The sequence below is a fragment of the Cricetulus griseus genome, chromosome 4, assembly GCF_003668045.3.
Source record: "Cricetulus griseus strain 17A/GY chromosome 4, alternate assembly CriGri-PICRH-1.0, whole genome shotgun sequence".
NCBI classification, from domain to species: Eukaryota; Metazoa; Chordata; class Mammalia; order Rodentia; family Cricetidae; genus Cricetulus; species Cricetulus griseus.
Window position 1 is genome coordinate 108,920,108 of NC_048597.1, and position 22,482 is coordinate 108,942,589.

A 22,482-nucleotide genomic window follows, 5' to 3' on the forward strand; every position below is an offset into this window, starting at 1 on the left:
GGCGCGCGGCTCAGTCCCGAGGAGCGGAGCGGGCGCGGAGCCGAGTGAGGCGCGGAGCCGGCTGCGGGAGGGGGCGGAGACCCTCGCCACCCGGCCTCGGAGAGCGGGATGGGACGCCGCCTGCGGGGACCTGGATCCCCCCGGGGACCTGGCCCTCCAAGCCCCGGACCCAGGCTGCCACCGCTGCTACTGCTGCTCGCGCTGGCGGCCCACGGGGGTTGCGCAGCGCCCGCGCCCCGCGCGGAGGACCTCAGCCTTGGGGTGGTGAGTGTGCGACGCGGGGACGGGACCCTGGGAGCCGTGTCCCTGGGCTCTCTCACGAGGTGCAAGGGAGAAGGGAGACTCTCCCTTGTTCCTCTAAGAGAGGTGCGCGAATTCTGGGCGCGGCGGACCCATTTCCAAGGCAGGGAAACTGAGCCTGGGACTCGGGCCGAGTGGGACGCACGCCTGCAGGTGTCGGAGGACGCCGGTCCCTTTCCTGTTCCGTGCGATCTTGCGCCGCAGCCGCGGGCGCCCGGGGGAGGTGGTCGCTCATCTGGAGCCGGGTCCCTGGGTAAAAGCAGCTCCACAGAGACCTCTGGCGGGGTGACCGGCGTCACAGCCGCCCGGAGCGGTGCGCCCCGCGAGCTTCGCGGCCGGAGTGGGAGGTCAGGGGCGCGCACCCCAAGCCGGGGGCGCGCATGTGGGCTCCCGGAAAGCCTGGGGTTCCCGAGTTTGCTCCGCTGACGATGTTGGGAGGACCGCCTGCACGGAGTGCGTAGAGCGACCCCTTCGCCTTCCTTCTCCACGGGAGCGGCCGGCCTTGTCCCGCCGGTGAGGGTGGCAACCTCTGTCGTGTCAAGTACGCTGGTGTCCCCCGCCCTCCAACTCCCAAGCTTGCTGCTACCTTAAAACCCGAGCCTAGCAGGGCGCCCTTGCTTGGGGGCCTCGGTGCCGGCTTCTTCCCACCTCTCATCTGCCCTCCTGACCGAAGTCCCCTCAGGAGACCCGGAAGGTTTCCATCAGACTTTATGGCTCCGCAGGCCCGCGAAGCCTCTGCAAAGGCGCGCGCGGTGGGTAAAGCCCGCTTTCGAGGAGGAGGAGGCCCCGGCCTGGGCGCCCTTGATCCTTTGAGATCCGGAGACCGGGCCAGGGGCGGCTTCTGCCCAGCACAAGCCAGCCAATATCCTAATGGGGTCCTGGCAGAGTCCCCTCTCCACGGGCGGTTGGCAATGGGGACTCCTAAACCCTTAGGTCTAGGCGAGGTGCCGTGAAGATGTCATACTGGAGCAGACACTGGGGCGGGCGGGAGCAGCCCCCTGTTTGGCAAGACTTTGCCCCTGGAACTGAGTGAGAGGCCGACTCCACCACCCCCAGGCATCTGGGATGGCAGCAGTCCCATACTTTCTCTGCCCACTTGCAAACAGAAGCCTAAGGGTCCCCTAGGGGCGCCTTCCTCCCACCCCAGTGGCCTCTAAAATAGGGTTTCCTCCTCACACTCCTGTTCCTGGGCTTTCATAGCAGGCTTCCCCCATGCCACAAGCAGTGGGACGTCCAGTCCCAGTTCTGGCTGGGTGACAGTAGAGCCCAAAGCCCCCCTTGCTCCAGTTCTCAGGGTGCCTCAAAGGGGACTGGTTAAGGGAAAGAGGACACCAATGTGGAGTTGGGACGATGGAGCCCTTGACCAGCCAAGTTCTTGATCAGGCCCAGTGCACTTAGGAAGTTTTGCAGCAGCCAGACCTCGGAGGTTGGGGTGGGGCTGGCTCCTCCCCCTGGCACCTGTGGGCCTCATCCTACTTCTCCCTTCCCTTTTTGAGTTCGTGAGCACCCCAGGGTCACCGGACCACCCATACCCTGAAGGTCTCACTGTGCAGGGTTCGTGACTCCAGCCTTGATGGAGGCTACAGAACCCCGTCGTCCAATTCTGGGTAAAGCGGGAGGATGCAGCAGGCAGCCCCCTGCCCAGGACAATACCCTCCCGGGTGTGGGAACCCGGTCCTGCGTGACTCTCCTGTGGTAGTAGGGGGCGCCCTCTGGTGGCCCTCTAGGAGATGGCACCTAAGAGCTTGGGGCGCAGGGGCATAGAGCTGCAAAAGATGGGCGGGCTTTGGGTGGGAGCTTTCCGATGCCCCTCAGACCGCCCTCTGCGGGCTGTTGAGCGTATTCAAGTCTGGATGCCTCTGAGGAGAAGGGCGCCTTTGTGTTTGTGATCAGCCGCTGCCAGACAGCGCTGCACCCACGGCTGGGCTGGGAGGGGCCAACGCCTGTGAATAAAGCCGAGGAGAGGCCCCAGGCCCCCTGGAAGGACACCCGGGATGTGCCTCCTCACAGCTTAGTGGGCCTTGTTTTGTTATCCCTTTCTTGAATGGTTAATGCCCCACAGCAAAGTGTGCTGCCCCAGGGAAGGTTCTGGAGAGTGGCATCCTGACTGGCCCTTCAGTGTCCAGCTGGGTAGCCATGGGAAAGTGGACAATTTTCACACAGCCAGATCAGTTCCCAGTTCTCACACCCTGAGGTTTTCACTCACCACCTGTCTCGGAGAATGTTTCGTCCACTGCCTGGCTCTGCAGGTTCTTGCCGTCACCCCCTCATATTTCATTCACAAATGTCATATCACTCAGCCAGGCCTGGCTCCGTAGTGGATGCTGTGTGGCTGTGTCCCAGCAGCACCAAGCAGTCCAGGTATCCGGTGGCCGATGGCTGCTAGAGAGCCCCCTTCATGCTGGCAGCTAAACAGATGATCCCAGGAAGTTTCTACTCCGATTTTTCATCCTGCAGCAGTCTCTCCCGTTGCTGGCACCACAAAAGCAGGGCAGGTTCAGATCTTCATCACAAATACGCCCCCAACTAAAGACTGGTGTGCTGGATCTAAGGAGGGCCATAGATAAGAAAAGACCTTGGAGGCAGGGCCGATGGTGACTGGTGGAAACAGGGACATGGAGTGCAGGGTTTGCCTGTATGTCTGTCCCCTTCTTGAAGCCTACACCTCCTCCTGTCCTGATCTTAGCTCTCACTGCTACCTGCACTCTTTCTGGACCCAGGAAGAAATTCTCCTTATGCCCATAGCTGTGCTCTGGGAACTACAGCTGTTCAGTGTGGACCCAAACAAAGGTGGCCAGGCAGCTGTTAAACATAGACAATACCAGGCGTGCTGTTACAGGCATTCACTGCAGCTGCATGGAAACTGAGGCAGGAGGATGGTATGAGGGCCAGCATGGGCTATAGGGTGAGACTCCGCCTCAAAGTGTAAAGCTAGATATGTGGCTTAGTTGCTTGCCTAGCATGCACGCAGCACTGGCTGCCAGCCCCAACACCACCAAATGAACCAGGCATGCTGGCACACACCTGTAATCCCAGCACTGGGATTAGGCTGTGGTCTTTAATGTCATTTTTGGCTACATAGCAGGTTCAAGGCCAGCCTGAGCAACTTGGAGAATGTCTAAAAAACAAGCAAAAAAACAAACAAACAAAAAAACAAAAAACCACTGCTGGGCATGGTGGTATATTCACCTTTAATAGTATATTCCTAGCACTCAGGAGGCAGAGGCAGCTCTTAGAATTTAAGACCAGCCTGGTCTACATGGGGAGTTCCAGGCCATCCAAGGTCAACTGATGAGACACTGTTTCAAGAAAATAGAAGATGGTACTGTGTGTCAGTGTTACTTTTGTGTTTCTGTGAGAAAACACCATGACCAAGGCAACTTAGAAATGAAAGAGGGGTAGAGTTCATGACAGCAGGGGTGAACCTGTGGTTGTATGAGCAGCTGAGAGCTCACATCTCAGGTGGCAAAGAGCACACTGGGAATGGCAATTCTTTTGAAACCTTAAGCCAGGCCACCACCTAATCCCTACCACACATTTCTACCAACTGGGAACCAAGTATTCAAATATATGAGCTTGGTTGGGAGGGAGTCACTTTCATCCAAACCACACTGCTTAGGTCATTTGTCCAGCATGTGAAGGGCCCTGGGTTCTGTCCTAGCACAAGTGCATGTGCCCGAACACGCACAAGCATGTGCCCATCCCCATGGCTGGCCTGGAATTCACAGAGGTCCACCTGCCTCTGTCTCCTAAATGCTAGGATTAAAGGTGTACACCTAGTCACTCTATGCATATCTAATGTGGAGCCCTTTTACCTAGATCTGGGCTGGCTCCCCAGCTGCTGTGTACCTGCTTATACATGCTGGGCACCTGGCTCGCAGGGAAGGTGGGATGGTTATGTGATAGGCATACAGCCCAGCATCCCCTCATTGTTCCAAGTCCCACTCTGTCCCTGTCCCCAGACCCTTCACCCCTCAACCTCTGTCTCCTTCCTGGGTGCTAGTGCGTAGCTTCTTCCTGCATCAAAACCTTCCCACCACGAATACTCTCCTGAGGGCTCCTTACCTGGACAGCCCCATGTCTACCCAGAACAACTTCCCCCAGCATCCATCTAACTGTCCCCTCTGTCACATCCCTCCCTTCCCTTGCAGTGGTTACAGGATAAGCCCAGAAGCCAGACAGCTCTAGCCTCAGCTCTGCACTCCCGTGCTGTGTGACTGGGGTCAGTGCCCTGACCTCTCTGTGCTTCTTTCTCTTCCCTTGTTTGTAAAATGGGGTACCAGCAGCACCCACTTCTTTGGGTTGATTTGCAGTGATTTACAGAATGCCCACTGTGCATAAAGGAGGGCTCAGAAGAGAAAAAGTGCCTACCATCCTCCCCACATCCTGGGGGCTATGTGGAGCTATACAAGTATTTTACAGGCATTCAGTGCTCTTAGCTAGGGTCACTGGAGCAGCTGCCATCAGGACAGCAGTGGCCTGAGACAATATGAGCATGGTCTTCATTCACCCTCCCTCCATAGTGCTCCCTTAGGGACAGATCCGCCCTGGTCTACCTACCACCCTTCCCAGCCAGCCCTTGGCATGGTCAAGAAGATGTGGGCATGGTATCACTCCAGCTACCTGCTAGGATCTAGCTTTATAAAAGGGTTCACTCAGTAAAGTGCTTGCCATGCAAGCATGAGGACACAAGTTCAACTCCCAGAACCCTCTAAAAAAGCTGGTTACGGGGCTAGAGAGATGGCCCAGCACTTAAGAGCATGTATGTAAGATCCAAGTGTGATTCCTAATACAGCAGGTAGCTCACAACTGCCCAGAACTCTAGCCCCTAGCCCCCTTGGGCTCCTGCTCACAAGTACCCACTTGGCATGGTGGAACATGGTTGGTTGGTTGGTTCTCAAGACAGGGTTTCTTTGTGTAGCCCAGGCTGTCCTCAAACTCAGTGATCTGCCCACCTCTGCCTCCCAAGTGCTGGGATTAAAGGCCTGCACCCTGGTACTGGAGAGGTAGAAAACAGGATTCTTGGAGATGCTGGCCAGATAATCTTGCCTCTGTGTACTCCAGGCCAGTGAGAGGCCCTGTTGCAATGAAGCTGGACAGTGCTCCTTGAGGGTAGCCCCCAAACTTGTCCTCTGACTTCCACACTCACACATACGTACATACTCATTAATAAATAAATGAGTTGTGTATCCCACTGGCTGTGTAACTATGGACAGCTTCCTCAGCTCCTCTGGGCCTCAGTTTCCTCGACTGTAGCGGGAGAGGGGTTCCACTGGTATTGCCCTGACAGGGGCCTGAGAGGTTGTGTATGGATGGAAGGTAGTAAGTGTGAGGAGTGAGCAGCCAGAGGTGGCACTGCCTATGCACTGTAGCACCTACAGTTATCCTATGTAATATGAATGATATATAGCATATATCGTTACTGTATATCTGTCAGGAGCTAGCCCTGCTCCTGACACTGGTTGGAAGGACAGGAATCTGGATTCAGCTGTGAGATGGGGCTGGTGACATTTGCTTGCCTCCAGCTGGTGAGTCCAGTTAGAGAAGTCATAAGTTTAATAAGTCCAGATGCCAGGCAAGCTTCGCAGGCTCCTGGGGCCACAGCAGCATCTGACCAAGGCTGTGGGCAGAGCTACCCAGGTTCCATGAGACAGTTGAGTAAGTCAGCACAGGGGTTGGGGTGGCGGCTGGGCTCTCTATAAATTTGCTAAAGCCAGCTGAAGGATTGTAACGCTGTACACATTATGCCTCGTTAGAGCTGTAAAAAGATACACATTGTGTCAAATGGTGATAAACGCAACAGCAAGATGGGAAAGAGGAGGGGGCCAGTGCTGACTGACTGCATGTTTACATCTGTGCAGGAATCCCTGACTGCCCAGCCAGCCTCAGTACTGGTCTGCAGTAATGGTCCAGTTCCCTGCCTGGGCTGGGAGGAAAGGGTGTCTGCCCTTGGGGGTGGGACTCCCCTTCTCCTGGTCTCACCCTCCTCCCCATTGGCCTTCTGGAAGGTTCACCCTAAGCCTCACAGCACCCGCCTGCTGCAGCCTCCGTTGCCCTGGAGACAGTGGTCTGTCTCCGTGGCGACAGTGGAAGGAGGACCAAGCAGGCAAGCAGGAAGCTGGCGGCCCAGGACAGGGTTTGTGGTCCCAGCTCTGTAGGTATTAGGGGACAGGGGAGAGGAAGTGAGGAAGACTTATCTCTGGCTACCTTGCTGCAGACATTGAGGTGGGGAGGGGCTTGTACACCTTGTAGGGGTCAGAGCAGGTCAGGTATGGTGACAAGGGACTGCCTCCAAGGCAGTCAAGGCTGCCTCTTCTGCATAAATCTTCTCCTCTAGGTGGCTTTTGTCAGCCTAGGCAGTCCCAAGTCCCCTTAGGCTAACTACCATCTTAGTGGCCCATTATCCTCATTTGACATTTATCAGCCACTAGTCCCAGAAGATAATGTGAAGTTCTTGAGTATTTGGGGTTCACCTGACTGAAGATGGATGAGCTGGCTGGCTGCCTGCGGCTTCCACACACCCATACTCTGCTGATGTATGTTTTTTGTCAGTTGGCTGTCTCTTGTGTGTCCACCTGAGTGGCAATCACCCACCTCCCCAAGCCAAAGCCCACTGTAGTCAGCCCCTCCCAGAACTCAGCACTGTGGAGAAAGGTCTTGGCTGCATACAGGGAGGGAGCTACCATCATGCAGAGGACTGAGTGCCCTCTTGGTGGGGGCAGGGCATCTGGGATTGCAGGTGCAGTGCTGCAAGCCCAAATTATGTTCTGCTCTAGACAGGCAACAACTACTATCCCAGCTTAGGGGGTCAGGACCTCCAACCCCCTGTTCTCCATATGCACTGTCAGAAGGACCCATTCTCCCTGAGATGTTCCATGTATGGGCTGAGGAAGCTCCAGCGGGGCTTCCTGCAGGAAGGAAAGGCAGCCATGGGACCCTGTGGCTGAGATATGAAAACGTGTGTGTGTGTGTGTGTGTGTGTGTGTGTGTGTGTGTGTGTGTGTGTATTCTGATACTTGAAAACAACTAACTTGTTAAAATAGTTTTTGAGAGGAGAGTTTAAAACAGGGCTCACCAAGCTGGTCTCAAACAGAACCCAAAATGGGGCAGTGGAGAGTTCTGGGCCTGCACCAGGGGCATGACTCTCACTTTTCAGGCTGCATTGGGGATGTTGTCCTGTACTTGATGAAGGCCCTGCACTTCAGCCTTAGAAGCTGATCGCTGGCATCCCCATACACACTGACAGGCTACAGGGAGATTTGGGGTAGGATGAGTTTTGAAACAGAGAAATCCCAGCAAGGATACATGTTATCCAGCGAGAGGACCTGGTAGGCACACTGTAAACTTAATCAAATTACATCATCCAGACTGGACCTCCTAGCCTGGGTAGCTTGCCCCTGCTTGAGGCCCCAAGGAGTCCTGGGAGATGAAACCCAGTTCCATCTACATCACTGGGCTCCCAAGAAACCGCCAGCAGCAGCAGTAACCAGCCCAGGAGATGAGCCTGGGTAGCATCCTCAGACCTGGAGGAACAAGGAAGGACATAATGGGTGATATTTAAGTGTCCATCAAAACAGAAGTAGGTTACTGGGTGTGATGGTACACAACTTTAATGCCTGCCAGCACTGGGGAGGAGTGTCTCTGTGAGTTCAGGGCCATTCTGGTCTACATAACAAATTCCAGGGCTACAAGATGAGACACTGTCTCAAAAAGGGTGGATAAGCTGCTGGAGTGATGGCTCAGTGAGTAAGAGGACCTGGGGTCAATTCCAAGCACCCACATGGGGGTCTACAACCACCCATAGCTCCAGTCCTGGGGATCTTATGCTGTCTTCTGACCTGTGGGCAACAAGCATGCATGTGGCCACATATATACATGCTGGCAAAACACTCTCACACAAAATAAAATATACAATCTGAATTTATTTATTATGTATACAGTGTTCTGCTTGTATGATAGAAGAGGTGCCAGATCTCATTACAGATGGTTGTGAGCCACCATGTGGTTGCTGGGAATTGAACTCAGACCTCTGGAAGTACAGCCAGTACTCTTAACCTCTGAGCCATCTCTCCAGACTCCTTTAAAAAAAGAGTACTTATTGCTCTGGCTGAGGACCCTAGTTGGGCTCCCAGCACCCACACTGGGCAGCTCACAATGGCCTCTTAACTCCAAGGATACCTAGTGCTTCTGGTGTCCAAGTCATCTGCATACATGTGTAAACACACACAGCCACATCATTTAATTTTTTTGTTGTCTTTTTTGATCAGGGTCTTTCTGTGTCACTCTGGCTGTCCTGGAAAACTCTGTGTAGACCAAGGTAGTCTCAAACTTTCAGAGATTTGTCTGCCACTGCCTTCCAAGTGCTAGAATTAAAGGTGTGTACAACCTTTAATTGGGATAATTAAACATTAAAAAAATGGTAAGGAGAGTGCTTGCATGGTAATCCATGCCTGTAATCTCAGCCCAGGAAAAGCAGGAGGATCAGAAGTTCAGGGTCATCTGTGACCGCAGGGTGAGTTTGAAGCCAAATGGGGCTTCATGAGACCGTCTCTCAAAAGGTGGTGTAGCTGGGTGTGGTGGCAGGTGCATTTAACCCTGGCACTTGGAAGGCAGAAGCAGGCTGATCTCTGGGATTTTGAGACCAACCTGATCTACATAGCCAGCCAAGACTATACAGCAAAACCCTGTTTCAAAATTGTATGTGTGTGTATCTGTTGATGAGATGGAAAGAAATTAGACTGCAGGTTTGGGCCCCTTGCTTGTGCCCTTCTTGAAAAGGAGGGTGGTTTTGGCTCAGAGCATCCTGCCCTACAGGACCTCTGGGTCAACTGGAGCCAGACAGGTGCATACCTCAGGCAGGGTGGTCAACACAATTGGCATGTGGACTGCAGCACCATCTAGTGGTTGCTGGCAAACATTGTTCCTGCACATGTTCACTCCATCTCAGGCTTCACATTTATTCACCGCTTATAACCAGATTTAAGGACAGAGATATTGGCACGGGGTGGGGGTGGGAGGGTTGCCAGGACTCAAGAGACATTTCCCTTGTAACAATCAAGAGCTTGGCCAGCTCCTCCTCGGGCGAGCCCTATCCTAACAACCTCTTGCTCTGTTTTGTGTCCCCAGGAGTGGCTGAGCAGGTTTGGCTACCTGCCTCCTGCAGACCCAGCAACAGGACAGCTACAGACCCAGGAGGAACTGTCCAAGGCTATTACTGCCATGCAGCAGTTTGGCGGCCTGGAGACCACTGGCATCCTGGGTTAGTTTTCCAGGAGCCACCAGGAGGCTCTTTGGTTCAATCAGGGCTGTGCCAGCATGGCCATACCCATCCTAGCTACTCAGGACCCTGCAATTAGCCAATGAAGATTCAGACTGGCCAGAGCCATGAACTTGAAAGTTGCCTTTAACCTGGTGGGAGCTTGATCACACCTTGAGGCCATTGGTCCTAAGGGGGCTTTGGGATCTTCCCTGGGGAGGTGGAGTCAGGCCTACCTGGTGACCAGTGTCTATCATGCAGATGAGGCCACTCTGGCCCTAATGAAGACCCCTCGCTGCTCCCTTCCGGACCTGCCCCCTGGTGCTCAAGTAAGAAAGAAGCGACAGACTCCACCACCAACCAAATGGAGCAAGAGGAACCTTTCTTGGAGGTGCGTGGCCAGGGTGGGGGCTCCCCAGGATAGTGTTTCTTTGTCCTTCTGCCATCCCTGGGGCCAGACCAGCTCAGACAGGATCCTACCAGTGTGTAGACTGTGGATAGAGGGTAGAGCAGGCACTGAGACCCAGCCCACCCATCTGGAAAGCTAGCATTTGCATATCCCCCCTGGACTCATCTACATTCCTCTCCTGGGGGCTAGAAACAGGCAGACATAAGGGAATACTCATGCCAAGGAGGTGCAACACTTCACCCCAGAGGGAGGTCCAGAAAGGCCTCAGGGACAGCTGGCTTCCACTCTGACCCTGACCCTAGGGTCCGGACATTCCCACGGGACTCACCCCTGGGCCGGGATACTGTTCGTGCACTCATGTACTACGCCCTCAAGGTCTGGAGTGACATCACACCCTTGAACTTCCACGAGGTAGCGGGCAACACTGCTGACATCCAGATCGACTTCTCCAAGGCCGACCACAATGATGGCTACCCCTTTGATGGCCCTGGTGGCACAGTGGCCCATGCATTCTTCCCCGGTGACCACCACACAGCAGGGGACACCCACTTTGATGACGACGAGGCATGGACCTTCCGTTCCTCAGGTGTGTAGGTAGGGGGTTAGTCCTGAGTATTTGGAACCCTGGACCTGGGCAGCCCCTGTGGGCCCTGCAGACCCTACAGTAACACCCTGCACCTATAAGAGATAAATGTAGCTCTGGTTCCTAGAACAAGTCCCAGCTTAGGCTTAAACAGTTCAGTCCTACTCCACTGAGTGAGACCCATTGGGTCATTCTTATGATACTGATCCACCAAGTGTTTGACATCAGCTAGTCCCCTGCCCAGTGCACAGGAACCCAGACCTCTCACGTAGGGTCTGGGGGTTGACAACCACTGTATTTGAGCCTGGAAAATCCTGCTAATCCTGGCATGTAGCAACTGTGGTCTAGCATTAAAGGGGCTGACTTCCATACTGTGAAAGTGTAAGAGGCCCCTGGGAAAGCTTCCAGCCACACAGGGTCTCCATAAGAGCCCAGCATGGTCTCAGCAGACCTGCAGCACTCATGTGGCTAGTTGGAGCCCCCAGCACAGCCCGGATGCAGGTATCCTGTGAGCACCAGCTCTATATTCCAGCCCCATCCTGAGTGAGAGGGTGCTGTCTTCCCTTGCTCATGCAGTTTCTGTGTCTTCAGATGCCCATGGGATGGACCTGTTTGCAGTGGCTGTCCATGAGTTTGGTCACGCCATTGGTCTGAGCCATGTTGCTGCCCCAAGCTCCATCATGCAGCCATACTACCAGGGCCCCGTGGGTGACCCACTACGCTATGGGCTTCCCTATGAGGACAGGGTGCGTGTCTGGCAGTTATACGGTGAGTGTCCCCAAACCACATGGAAGGTGGGACTAGAAACAGATGCTCTGGGTATCGTGAGCTCTGCTCATGGCTGTGCCCTCTTAGTCTAGAACCCCGTGGGCACATGATGTCTGCTGGGAATGGAACAGAGAGAGGAGCGTGGAACACAGGCCATGGCCTTCTGTTGCTGCTCTCCAGGGTCCTAGAGCCCTGGGGATTTCACATCCATCCCTCAAAGAGTCTTGGCAGCAGTAAAGGTGGACCCAGGCCTACAAAGCACTGGGTGTGTGCTAAATTAGCTATCTAATCACATGACTCTAAGGGAGGAACAGGACTTCTGGGGTGGACCCCAGTCAGGCAGCTTGTCCTGGATAGCTCATAAGAATGAAAGAATATCCCTACAGGATCAAGAAGAAGCCGTTTGCCCAGGATAGCGCATAAGAGTATGAAGATACCCCTGTAGGACCAAAAGTCAGGCACTTTGCCCAGAATAGCCCTCAGGATCAAGAGGTAGGTAGCTTGCTAGAGTAGATCCATGAGAATGAGAGGCAGGCAGCTTGTCTAGCATAGCCCACAGGAGTATAAACAGCCAAAACAGGAACAAAATCTGACCCAGAGCTGCTCTCAAGACACATCAGGAAATAAGTAGAGGTGTCTGCCCATGTCCATCCAGGAGATGATACCCTGGATGGGGTGAGGGAGGTGATGTTCAGTATACAGAAACATTCTCCTCCCCCGTTAGCCTCTAGCTTCACTCTACACTCCCCAACCTGCCGTTCCATGCTCCATCTCCCCATCCCATCTTTACTGAGTTTTTTGTTGTGGTGGTGGTTTGTTTATTTTTGCAGAATTTCCTTTTTTGTGTGTGAGTGCCTGAATATATGTACGCGAGCCACATGCATGCAGGTGCCCACAGAGGTCAGAAGAGTATGTCAGATCCTCTGGAACTGGAGTTACAGGCAGTTTGTGTGCCACCGTGTGGATGTCAGAAACCTAACCCAGGTCTTTTGCAAGAGTAGCAAGTGCCCTTAACCACTGAGCTACCTCTCCAGCCCCATGTGTTACTTTTCCTGTGTGAGAATTGCTTGCCTGCATCTATATATGTGCACCATATGTGTGTCTGGTGCCCATGGATGACAGAAGAGGGTATTAGATCCCCTGGAACTAGAGTTAATGGACAGGTGTGAGTGCTGGGAACAGAACCCAGGCCCTCTGCAAAAGCAACTAGTGCTCTTAATGGCTGAGTCCTCTTTCCAGCCCAAGTGTTGTTTCTATTACACTAAAATCCCCAGTCTCCAAGGGCACACACGTGCTTGTCACAGTCACAGAGTTGTGTAAGTGCCACCCTGTCTAGGTCCAAAACTCCCACTACCTTGACCTAATCCTCAAGGGGATGTCTAAAGATTGCCTGGGGTGAAACACTTGGAGGAAAGGGAGCCATGCAGAGTGGGACCTTCTGTGGCTAGTGGTTTCTCCCACCCCTACCCTCCTACCACCACCCAAGTGCAGTGTTTTCAAGGTTTCTCCCTCACCAGAGTGGGGCCTGCTTCTTTCCCATTGCTGAACAAGTTCAGTGCAGACATTGGTGCAGAATTCTTGTGGATCACCTGGCCTCCATCTTTCAGGGGTGTCGACCCAGGAGTGTGGTTGTGAGGGACACTGATGTGCCCTTGGGGTAGAGCATAGTTCACAGGCATGCTGCAGTGGTCTGCAACACCTGGACACCCATCTGGCTGAATGAGCGAAGCTGGGGACCTCCAGCCTCACAGCCCAGGCTCCGGCAGGCACAGGGCCCCAGGATAGGCTGGTAAGACTGAGGCCCTGGGTTGAATGCACTCTTTCTGTCTCCACAGGTGTGCGGGAGTCAGTGTCCCCGACAGCACAGCTGGGTACTCCAGAGCCTGAGGAACCACCCCTCCTGCCGGAGCCCCCCAACAATAGGTCTAGCATCCCGTAAGTCATGTCACTTGTCACTGTACCTTGGCCAGCCTGTCCTAATCCAATGCTGTCAGTTCTAAGCTCATAATACCCATTAAGGCCCAGGATCCTGAAGAAGGCATTGCTGTGTGTGCTGACTGCACCTGGGGGTGGATACTGCCTTCTCTTAGACCTTCCAATAGGAGATAGGGGAGGGGAAAGGATCTGTTACCCCAGGGAGCTACAGTGAATCCCAAACAGTCCCTCCTATAGCCTGGTTCACAAAGCCCAGGATCTTGGGGACTAAAAGATCTTGTAAATGGGTGGTTTGTTTGGCATATGGAAAACTCGGTATCTTTAGTGTCAGTCCCTCTGTAGAGCTGACCTTATCCAGACAGTTCCCCCAGGCACACATCTGTGCCCTGTTCCTGGAACTTGGGCTCTCATTATGGCAACTGGGTTCCTTAATACAGGGACTATGTTGAGAGCTACCACAGTGTGCAACCTTTTGTTACTCAGCCTGCTCCTTCTCTTGTCTGACCCTGAGCCCCTTGCTGTGCCCCCACACAGCTGGGCTTCTGGTTTTTGTTTCTGTTTTGGACGGTTCTACTTGTGACTGTATACTACGAACTGCTGTGGCAATCAAAACACTGCTCTGCTAGTTCTGGGTTTTTGTTTATTTTATTTTGGAGGGGACAAGGTCTTTGTCTGTAGCCCAGGCTGGCCTTAAACTGCAATTTTTCCAACTCAACTTTCAAGTGCTGGGGTTGTAGGTGTGAGCCAATATGCTCAACCAACCATGAATTCCTATCTGTTGAAGGGGTGTGTGTGTTTCTTGTGTTGGAGATTAAACCCAGGGCCTTGCTCATGCAAGGCAAATGTACTGAGCTGTACCCCAAGCCCTGTGTCATTTTGTTTTGTTGATACTTTTTGGTTTGGTTTGGTATTCCAAGATGACTTCAAACTCTCTATGTAGCTAAGGATGACAACAACCTTGAGCTTCTCATCCTCTCTTTTCCAAGTGCAGGGATTACAGGCATGTACCACTAGCCCAGGTGTGTGCAATGGCAATGCTGAGAGTCAATCTTGGACCCCGTGTATAATAAGCAAATACTCTACCACCTGGTGTGTGTGTGTGTGTGTGTGTGTGTGTGTGTGTGTGTATGTATGTATGTATGTATGCATATGTGAGTGTGTGTGCATGCACACATGCACATGTACACACATGCACACACACTTGTGGGAACTGGTTCTCTCTTCCCACCATATTAATCCTAGAGATTGAACTCTGGTAATCAGTCTTGACAGCAAGCACTTGTAATGAACCGAGCCTCCTCACTGACCCCATGTTGATTCTTTTCAGATAGGATCTTGCAGTATAACCCTGGCTGGCCTGGAACTTGCTACATAGCATAGGCTAGTCTCAAACTCAGGAACACCCTGCCTCTGCCTCCTGAGTGCTGGCATTCAGGCATGAGATAAAACAAAGCCATACAGTTGGCTTTCTTTTTTCTTTTTTTCTTTTTTTTTCATTTTTAAGTGGTAATTGAACCCAGGATATTCTATAACTGAGATATATCCCTGCAAGAATCATTTTTCTCCTACCAACCCCTCCCACTCAGTTCCTTAGGTCACACACCCTGCCAGAGGGTTCTGCATATGACAAAGGGTGAGTGTCCTCGTGCATGTGAATACCAGTGTGTGTGGCCCTGGCAGGAAGTTTGCTGGGAGGCCCTCTGCAGCAGACCCCCAGGACTGGCTGCCTCTCAGCAAATGTACACACTATTCTCAGGTCTCCATCACACTCTCTCACTGACCACCTGCTCTTCCCCACAGTTCTGTTCTCAAGCCCCTTTGTATAGGGCAGTGCTCTACGGTCCCATGCTTGCACAGTTAGCAAGAGTGCAAGACCCACTCAGTCTCTGGAGTGTGACACTGGTTCTCTCATCTCCAATGTGCATCAGTGAATACTCACATCCCAGCCCTACCCAAGGAGCTCTACATGCTGAGACCCTTATTTACCTGGGAAGCTGTGAAGCTATTCTTCCTTCCTTTCTATCTATTTTAAGGATTTTTAAAAATTACGTGTCTGTGTGTGGATATGTGCATGGTCCTATAGTGCCTACAGAGGCCAGAGTGGTTGGATCCCCTTGAAGCTGGAGTTACAGGCAGTTCTGAGCTACCCAGCATGAGTGCTGGGAACCGACCTGGGTCTTCTTAACCACTGAGCCATTTCTGCAGCTCCTTTCCCTCTCATTTTAGACAAGGTCTTGCTGTGAAGCCCGGTGCTGCATGACTTCTAGTGAGTTATAGAAGCATCTCTGAACCCCAGATAGGGCTCCCATGGCAGACCAAAGAAAGGATTCTAGTCTAGCTTAGTGACCAGTGAGTTTTCTGGGCTACTCACCAGCTGCTAGGGGCTGTGGTGAGTACTGGTGAGGGCTGCTTATTATAAGAGTATGGGTGACATAAAGGCAGATTCATTACTAAAAAGCCTACCCCAGCCTGAGTGAGGACTCAAACGCTGCATCCTTAGAACATCTGCATGACTGGCAGGGAGCTCAGCCAATCGGAGCATCTCCTCTCCCCTAGCAGTCTTATATAACTTCAGAAAGAGGCCTGTGATTCTTGAAAGTTTAGGAACTTCATGAGACTTAGGAGTCTCATTTCCCTCCTACATCATAAGGACTATCCCTCCTGGGAATGTTTTTCATTCCCAGGCAATTGAAACCCAACTCTTAAGTTGACCAGAAAATGGTGATCCTCCTGCCTCAGCCTCCTGAGTCCAGGACTGTAGGCTTGGTGTAGCTACAAACCTGACTTAAGCTTACATTATTTGCTTTTGGGTTTTTGTTGGGTTTTTTGTTTTTTGTTTGTTTGTTTTTTGTCATCATTATTTGTTTGTTTGGGAGTACTGTTGTCTGGTATTTTAGGTTTTGCCGGAGTTGGCTTTGGTGTTTTGAGCCAGTCTCATAGCCTTAGGCTAGCCTCAGACTCAACGATGTAGCTTATAGCCTTATTGGGCCCTCATTCTAATTGACCTTTCTTACCTGGTGGGCACTGCTTACCATGTGGAGACAGGGTTGTTGGTGTGTGTGTGTGTGTGTGTGTGTGTGTGTGTGTGTGTATGTGTGTGTGTGTGTGTGTGTGTGTGATTCTGGCCAGAGTAGCTCATCCAGCTGCTTGGGTTGGGTGCTCTCCCTGTCAGCCCATCTTACATTCTGCTTTGCAGGCCCCAGAAAGACGTCCCTCACAGGTGCACTGCCCACTTTGATGCAGTGGCCCAGATCCGAGGTGAAGCATTCTTCTTCAAAGGTAACGACCCTGGGGCCTGTGGGATGGAAGGACAGATCCCCATGGCCACACAGGCTCCTGCAGCCACCTTCCCTTTCATCACCCAGGCAAGTACTTCTGGCGACTGACCCGGGACAGGCACTTGGTGTCCCTGCAGCCAGCTCAAATGCATCGCTTCTGGCGGGGCCTGCCGCTGCACCTGGACAGTGTGGATGCTGTGTATGAGCGTACTAGTGACCACAAGATCGTCTTCTTCAAAGGTGAGTGGATTTTGCCCATGGGCCACAGCTTGCCCTGGCCTCCTCCTGTGCCATCTGACCTGCCTCACCTTCCCCTGCACCCTGCCAACCCTGGTTGTAACCTTGCGCCTCCAGCCTGGTTGGACGGTGTGCTCCACCAGTCTGAAAGAGCAGCTATATCTTCTTTGGATGTGTATTGAGGCCTACTGTTGGCTCATCCTGTAGGGGGCGTTGCAGACACACACAGGAAACAAACAAACCAAAAAATCTCTGCCAGGGCAGGTGGAGAGCTAAGGTTTGGAGCAGGGCATGAGAAGCTCCTACACAGGAGGGAATTTATTTCAAAGAAGCACTAGAGGTGATGGGAGAGAGAAAACTATAGCAGGCAAAGTCCAAGCCAGGTTTGCAGCCAGTGTGAAGACAACCTCTCCTCCCCATGCCGGGCAGAAACAGCCCCTGAGTGTAGAGAACTAAGAGAGCGGCCCCTGGGGCCTCAGAGAGTGAAATGCAGGGGGAATGTGAAGCCACAGACCCTAGCTGCTTGCCTCTGTCTAGGCCACCCCACCCCACCCTAACTCTGAAGAAAGGGCTCCTAGCCTTCACTGCTGGCCTTGGACGGGATGCGTCTCTTACATCCACATCTATCCCATAGGAAAGGAAAGGGGACCTGGGCCAGGATGGTAGCACATTCCTATAATCTCAGCACCAGGAAGCCCAGGCAGGCTGGAAGGATTGCTACAAATTCCCAGCCAGCCTGGGTTACATACTGAGACTGCCTCCCAAAAGTCAGGTGGCTGGGGGACTGTGGATATCATTGCATTGCTTGAATACCTGCTTCAAGTGCACAAAGCCCTGGGTTTGTGCCCCAGCATGGCATGTACCAGGTGTATTATTAATACCAACACTTGGGAGTTAGAGGCAGGAGGAGTGCAAATTCAAGGTCATCCTTAGCCATGTAGCAAGTTGGAGGCCTGCCTAGGTTATGAAGGAGGAAGGTATAGACAGGAGGTGAGCACGTATGAGGTGTGAGCCTCCTGGGCCCATACACAGGTAGAAACGGAATTCTTTCTGTCTCAGCTCTGGGACAGAAACTTGGGATTGGTGTGAGCAGTGGCTCATCCTCAGCTCAGTGATGCTACCATCCTGAGATCACCCTCCCAGCTCAGGTCCCTGTGAGGACACTGAGCAGCCTGGCCAGCATGGCTTCATGTATTAGTGACTTCACTCGATACTGTGACTAAATACCCAACAGAAGCTACTTAAGGGAGAAGGTTTTATTGTGGTGCACAGTTCCCGGGCATTCTGTCCATCATGTTAGGGAAGGAGTGGTGGCAAGAGGACGAGACAGGAGTGATGGACGCTGCTTTCTCCTGTTTGTTCAGTCCATGATCTGAGCCCAGGGACAGTGCTGCCCACATTCTAGGTGGGTCCTCCCACCTCAGACCAATCTAAAGTCCCTCACAGGCATGCCCAAAGGCTTGATCCTCATGCTGTCAACGTTGGCAATATTAACCATTATGCCTTTGAGGTCTCACTGTGTAGCTCTGGCTGGCCTAGAATTCATTGTGTGTCCCCAGGGTGACCAGTTTCTTTTCTCTAGGACTTTCAGTTGAGACTTGGCTGTGAACCCCAAGACCAGTTTTCCTTGTTCCTAAGCACTGGCCCTCTGAGCCAATGAGGCCACAGTGACTATAACTTCATCTAGTCCATAGACACCACTCCTGCATCACCAGGGTCCCAGTCAGTATCTACCACCCTAGGTTTCACCCCTTGTGTGCCCGAGTTTCCTATGGATCAGGAATCTCACCCACAGTGTCTGACCCATCCCGTTTGGTGGTGGTCTGAACATACCATCTCTGTCCTGGAAACATCCAGGAGCCACCTGATATCCCTAGTATCCCTGGATGGAGCCTGTCTGGTCCTAGCCAGCCCATCTGTCTTTGCTCCCATTGAGCCCAACAGTTCTTCAGTGTCTTGGTTCATAATGTCTCACAGAGAGACCTGCATTTCATTCGCAATTGCATGCCCTCTGCCATTCTCTGCCATAAGATGGCCATATCTGGCCTGGAGATGTAGCTCAGTTGTTAAGGCGCCTGCTTGGCATGTGTGAAGGCCTGGGTCCAATACTTAGAACCCCATAAGCAGAGCCGGGCGTTGGTGGCGCACGCCTTTAATCCCAGCACTCAGGAGGCAGAGGCAGGCGGATCTCTGTGAGTTCTAGACCAGCCTGATATACAGACAGAGTGCCAGGATAGGCTCCAAAGCTACACAGAGAAACCCTGTCTCAAGAAAAAACATAAACAAGACATGGTGGCACATGCCCTTAATCCTAACATTCAGGTAATGGAGGCAAAAGGGTCAGAAGTTCAAGGTCTTCCCTTCGGCTACATTAGTGAGTTTGAGACTGGCCTGGGCCATTTGAGACCCTGTCTCAAAAGTGGGGAGGGGATGTTCCTACCCCTCACACATTATAGTCACGGAGCAGGGCAAGTTGTCCTGGTTTCATGTGTCTAAGTGACTGCCAGAATAGGATCTGATTTTCAGACCCACACCAAGCATATAGAAGGTGCTCATTAAATGTCAGACAAGTCTCCTCCTGGACTTGGTGACAGGGGTAACTGCCTTATACTGCCACTTGGGTGAAGATGGGGGACACTGGGCAAAGTCAAGACTGGAGCCTTTGCCGCAGCCTATGGCTCTTTCTCTCACCCCCAGGAGACAGATACTGGGTGTTTAAGGACAACAACGTAGAGGAAGGGTACCCGCGACCCGTCTCCGACTTCAGCCTCCCACCAGGTGGCATCGATGCTGTCTTCTCCTGGGCCCACAATGACAGGACTTATTTCTTTAAGGACCAGCTGTACTGGCGCTATGATGACCACACACGGCGCATGGACCCTGGCTACCCTGTCCAGGGCCCCCTGTGGAGGGGTGTCCCCAGCATGCTGGATGATGCCATGCGCTGGTCTGATGGTGAGCACCGGGCAGGGGACAATGCTGTCCAACATGTTTCCTTAACTGTAGATAAGGGATTACGATGGGGTGTGGGGTGGGATTCCCTGAACCACTGTATACCCTACACTTCACCTATCTGTGAGCTCTGAGTGGCCCAGGACCTCCTCACCTCTCTCCTCAGCTCCATTGTTGGCTCTGCTTCCTTCCGCCACTGGTCCTGACCTCCTGCTTTTCACTCCCCAAACACACAGGACTTCCACCCTTTGTATGTTTTCCTCAGAGTACCTATATCCCACTTGTAGCCCCCGTCCATAACAAACCAATGCTGGGTAAACTCCAGCAAGGACGCATGGAGGTTGACAGTCCATCCCTGTGTCCCAGAGTCTTCTCCAGCTGCCCATGTCAGGCTCGTATTTCTGACAGGCATGGCCCAGACAGCCTGCCTAAGATGTCCCAGGTCCCCTCGACCCCGAGCTCTGTACTCAACCACACTGTTCCATGTAGAGCCCTCCCCCTTGGTTGAGACACCAGCTCAGCCCCCCCCCCACACACTCCTTTTCCCTCTACAGGTGCATCCTATTTCTTCCGAGGCCAGGAGTACTGGAAAGTGCTGGATGGTGAACTGGAGGCAGCACCTGGGTACCCACAGTCTACAGCCCGGGACTGGCTGGTATGCGGTGAGCCACTGGCTGATGCAGAGGATGTTGGGCCCGGCCCTCAGGGCCGCAGTGGGGCCCAAGACAGCCTGGCAGTATGCTCCTGTACTTCAGATGCACACAAGTCTGCACTGCCGTCTCTGATGCTGTTGCCACCACTGCTGTGGGGCCTGTGGACCTCAGTCTCCACCAGGGCTTCCTGAGGGCAGTGCTGGCCTTACGGGTAAAGGAGCTGAGGAGGGCAGGGACACACCAGCCAGTAGTCAGCAGGACTTGTGCTCCAAGCGCCCGGTCCTTCCTTCCTTCCTCTCACCAAACCCAGGGGTGCTGTGCCCTCTGCTAGAGTGGCCTCCGATTGGGACAGGATGTCCCACCAGTGGCGTCCATACACCCCTCTCACCTGGGGCAGCCGTAGGCAGTGCTCCTCCCTCTTCTGCGTACCATTGCTGCTTCATCGCACCTTACTGGGCTGCTCAGTCCTGGCTGTCACAACCCGGGGATGCCTTGTCTTCACCTGAGCAGCTCTGATGATGTCTGCACGTGGGCTGATGGGGACAACGGGAGGTCCTCGTAGGGTTCATAGGGTCACTGTTCCTATTTCACAAAGTGAGAGAGTTGATGGCCCAGTGGGAAGCGTGGTGGGGAAAGGGTACCTACCCAGAAGTCTGATCCACTGCCATTTACAGCAGCTAGCGCCTTGTCTGCTGCTACAGAGGACCGACCAGTCACACTCAGGATCTACCCACAGTGACACAGACACTGGCCAGGGGCCTTGCTCCAACAATCGGAAGCACTCGCCTCTCCTCATCTTAGATGAACTGTTCTGAAATGGAGGCGATGTCCTGTTATGTCCCTCTCTGTGGCCAGGAGAGAATTGTGGGTCTCCCTGGGGTGCTGTTGCTTGGGGGTGTGCCTATAGAGACATCTCTCATCTGTCAGTACCCACTGCATCAGCAAGATGCCCCATGCAGTTCCAGGCTGAGACCCTGCAGCTTAGATTCATGGCTGTCCCCTCCCCAGCTGTGGAGGGGCTTCTAACACCTGGAATAAAAGTGGGGGTTCAGTTAAGGAAGGGGTGGTTGGGGTAGCCCAGGCTCTGAGTAGGGAACTGGCAGTGTGACTATGAATCGGTAGCTGTAGGGACACTCAGCAGGGCCAGGTTAATAGTAGCGTCCTCCAGGACCATGACGATGTCACCTCCTGGCCTCGGAGATATAGGAGCTGTGGAAGAATTGCTGCTCTGAGTGACAGACCTTCATGGTCCAGAAAGGGCCTCTGATCTAGGACCAAGGAGTGACCCACTACTGGGAATTGGTTCTGGGGCAGGATGGGCCTGAGAGGCATAAGATGCCCAAGGGCAGAGCCACCCACATAGGCTTGGATGTATAGTAGGCAGCTTCTGTCATTGGACATATGATCACACACCCCTCCCCAACTGCTCCCATCTCAGGTAAGACAGGCTTCTGTACACCCCAGGTCACACTTCACATACATGGCACTGGTGCCTCTCCCTCCCAAGCCAGGTTTGATCACTGTCAGGATGAGCGAGCAGCCCAGGCCAGCACCCAGCCCGGCCCCATCCTACACCACCTGTCAGGCTAGACAGACCAGAGTGGTGGTCTGAGATGTCATGAGGGCCACCCCACTCTGCTCTATATCAAAGCACGTTCCTGTGATGTCCCATGTCTTTCACCAGCCTGCAGGATACAGCCGTCCAGTACAGTAGCAAGGAGAATCCTGAGGGTCTTTGTCACAGCACTGAAAGCCAGGCCTGCGGGCTGGAGCTGTCTAGATGCTAGTGTCTCACTCATTTTAAAAACCCAAACTCTAATAAAACTTTTCTACACTGGACAGGTGACAGTTCGGTAGTGGAACACTTGGCTAGCATGCACAAGGCTTTGGGCTTGATCTCCAATACAAAAACTTGTTTGTGCCTCTGGTCTTGAGTGAAGCAGTCCCACCTGCCGGCCTGCCTGCCTCCACTGCTGTAGCAGGGGGGTTGGGGGGGTCTCCCAGGGAGGGAGAAGCAGGGCATTACCAATGCACTGGCTCCTGGGCAGTGTGCTGAAGCTGGACCCCTGTACAGCGGCTGTGAGGAGAAAGTAAGAGCATCTACTCCACTC

General features: G+C 53.3%; 1 protein-coding gene across 1 annotated transcript; it reads left to right on the forward strand.

Moving 5' to 3' along the window:
- Mmp17 (matrix metallopeptidase 17) lies at positions 1–22,217 on the forward strand. Its single transcript, XM_027413830.2, has 10 exons — positions 1–264; positions 9,427–9,559; positions 9,818–9,947; positions 10,268–10,551; positions 11,140–11,316; positions 13,152–13,251; positions 16,448–16,530; positions 16,617–16,769; positions 19,464–19,721; positions 20,273–22,217. Exons 1-10 carry the CDS (start codon positions 109–111, stop codon positions 20,560–20,562), a joined length of 1,764 nt encoding a protein of 587 aa, XP_027269631.1. The 5' UTR covers positions 1–108; the 3' UTR covers positions 20,563–22,217.
- Positions 22,218–22,482: the final 265 nt, after the last annotated feature.

Excerpts from the sequence above, each read along its gene's own strand:
- Mmp17 (XM_027413830.2), top strand. The coding sequence starts at position 109 with ATGGGACGCCGCCTGCGGGGACCTGGATCCCCCCGGGGACCTGGCCCT. Across the intron at positions 9,560-9,817 it reads GGAGACCACTGGCATCCTGG|ATGAGGCCACTCTGGCCCTA; the intron begins GTTAGTTTTCCA and ends TCTATCATGCAG. Across the intron at positions 11,317-13,151 it reads GCGTGTCTGGCAGTTATACG|GTGTGCGGGAGTCAGTGTCC; the intron begins GTGAGTGTCCCC and ends CTGTCTCCACAG.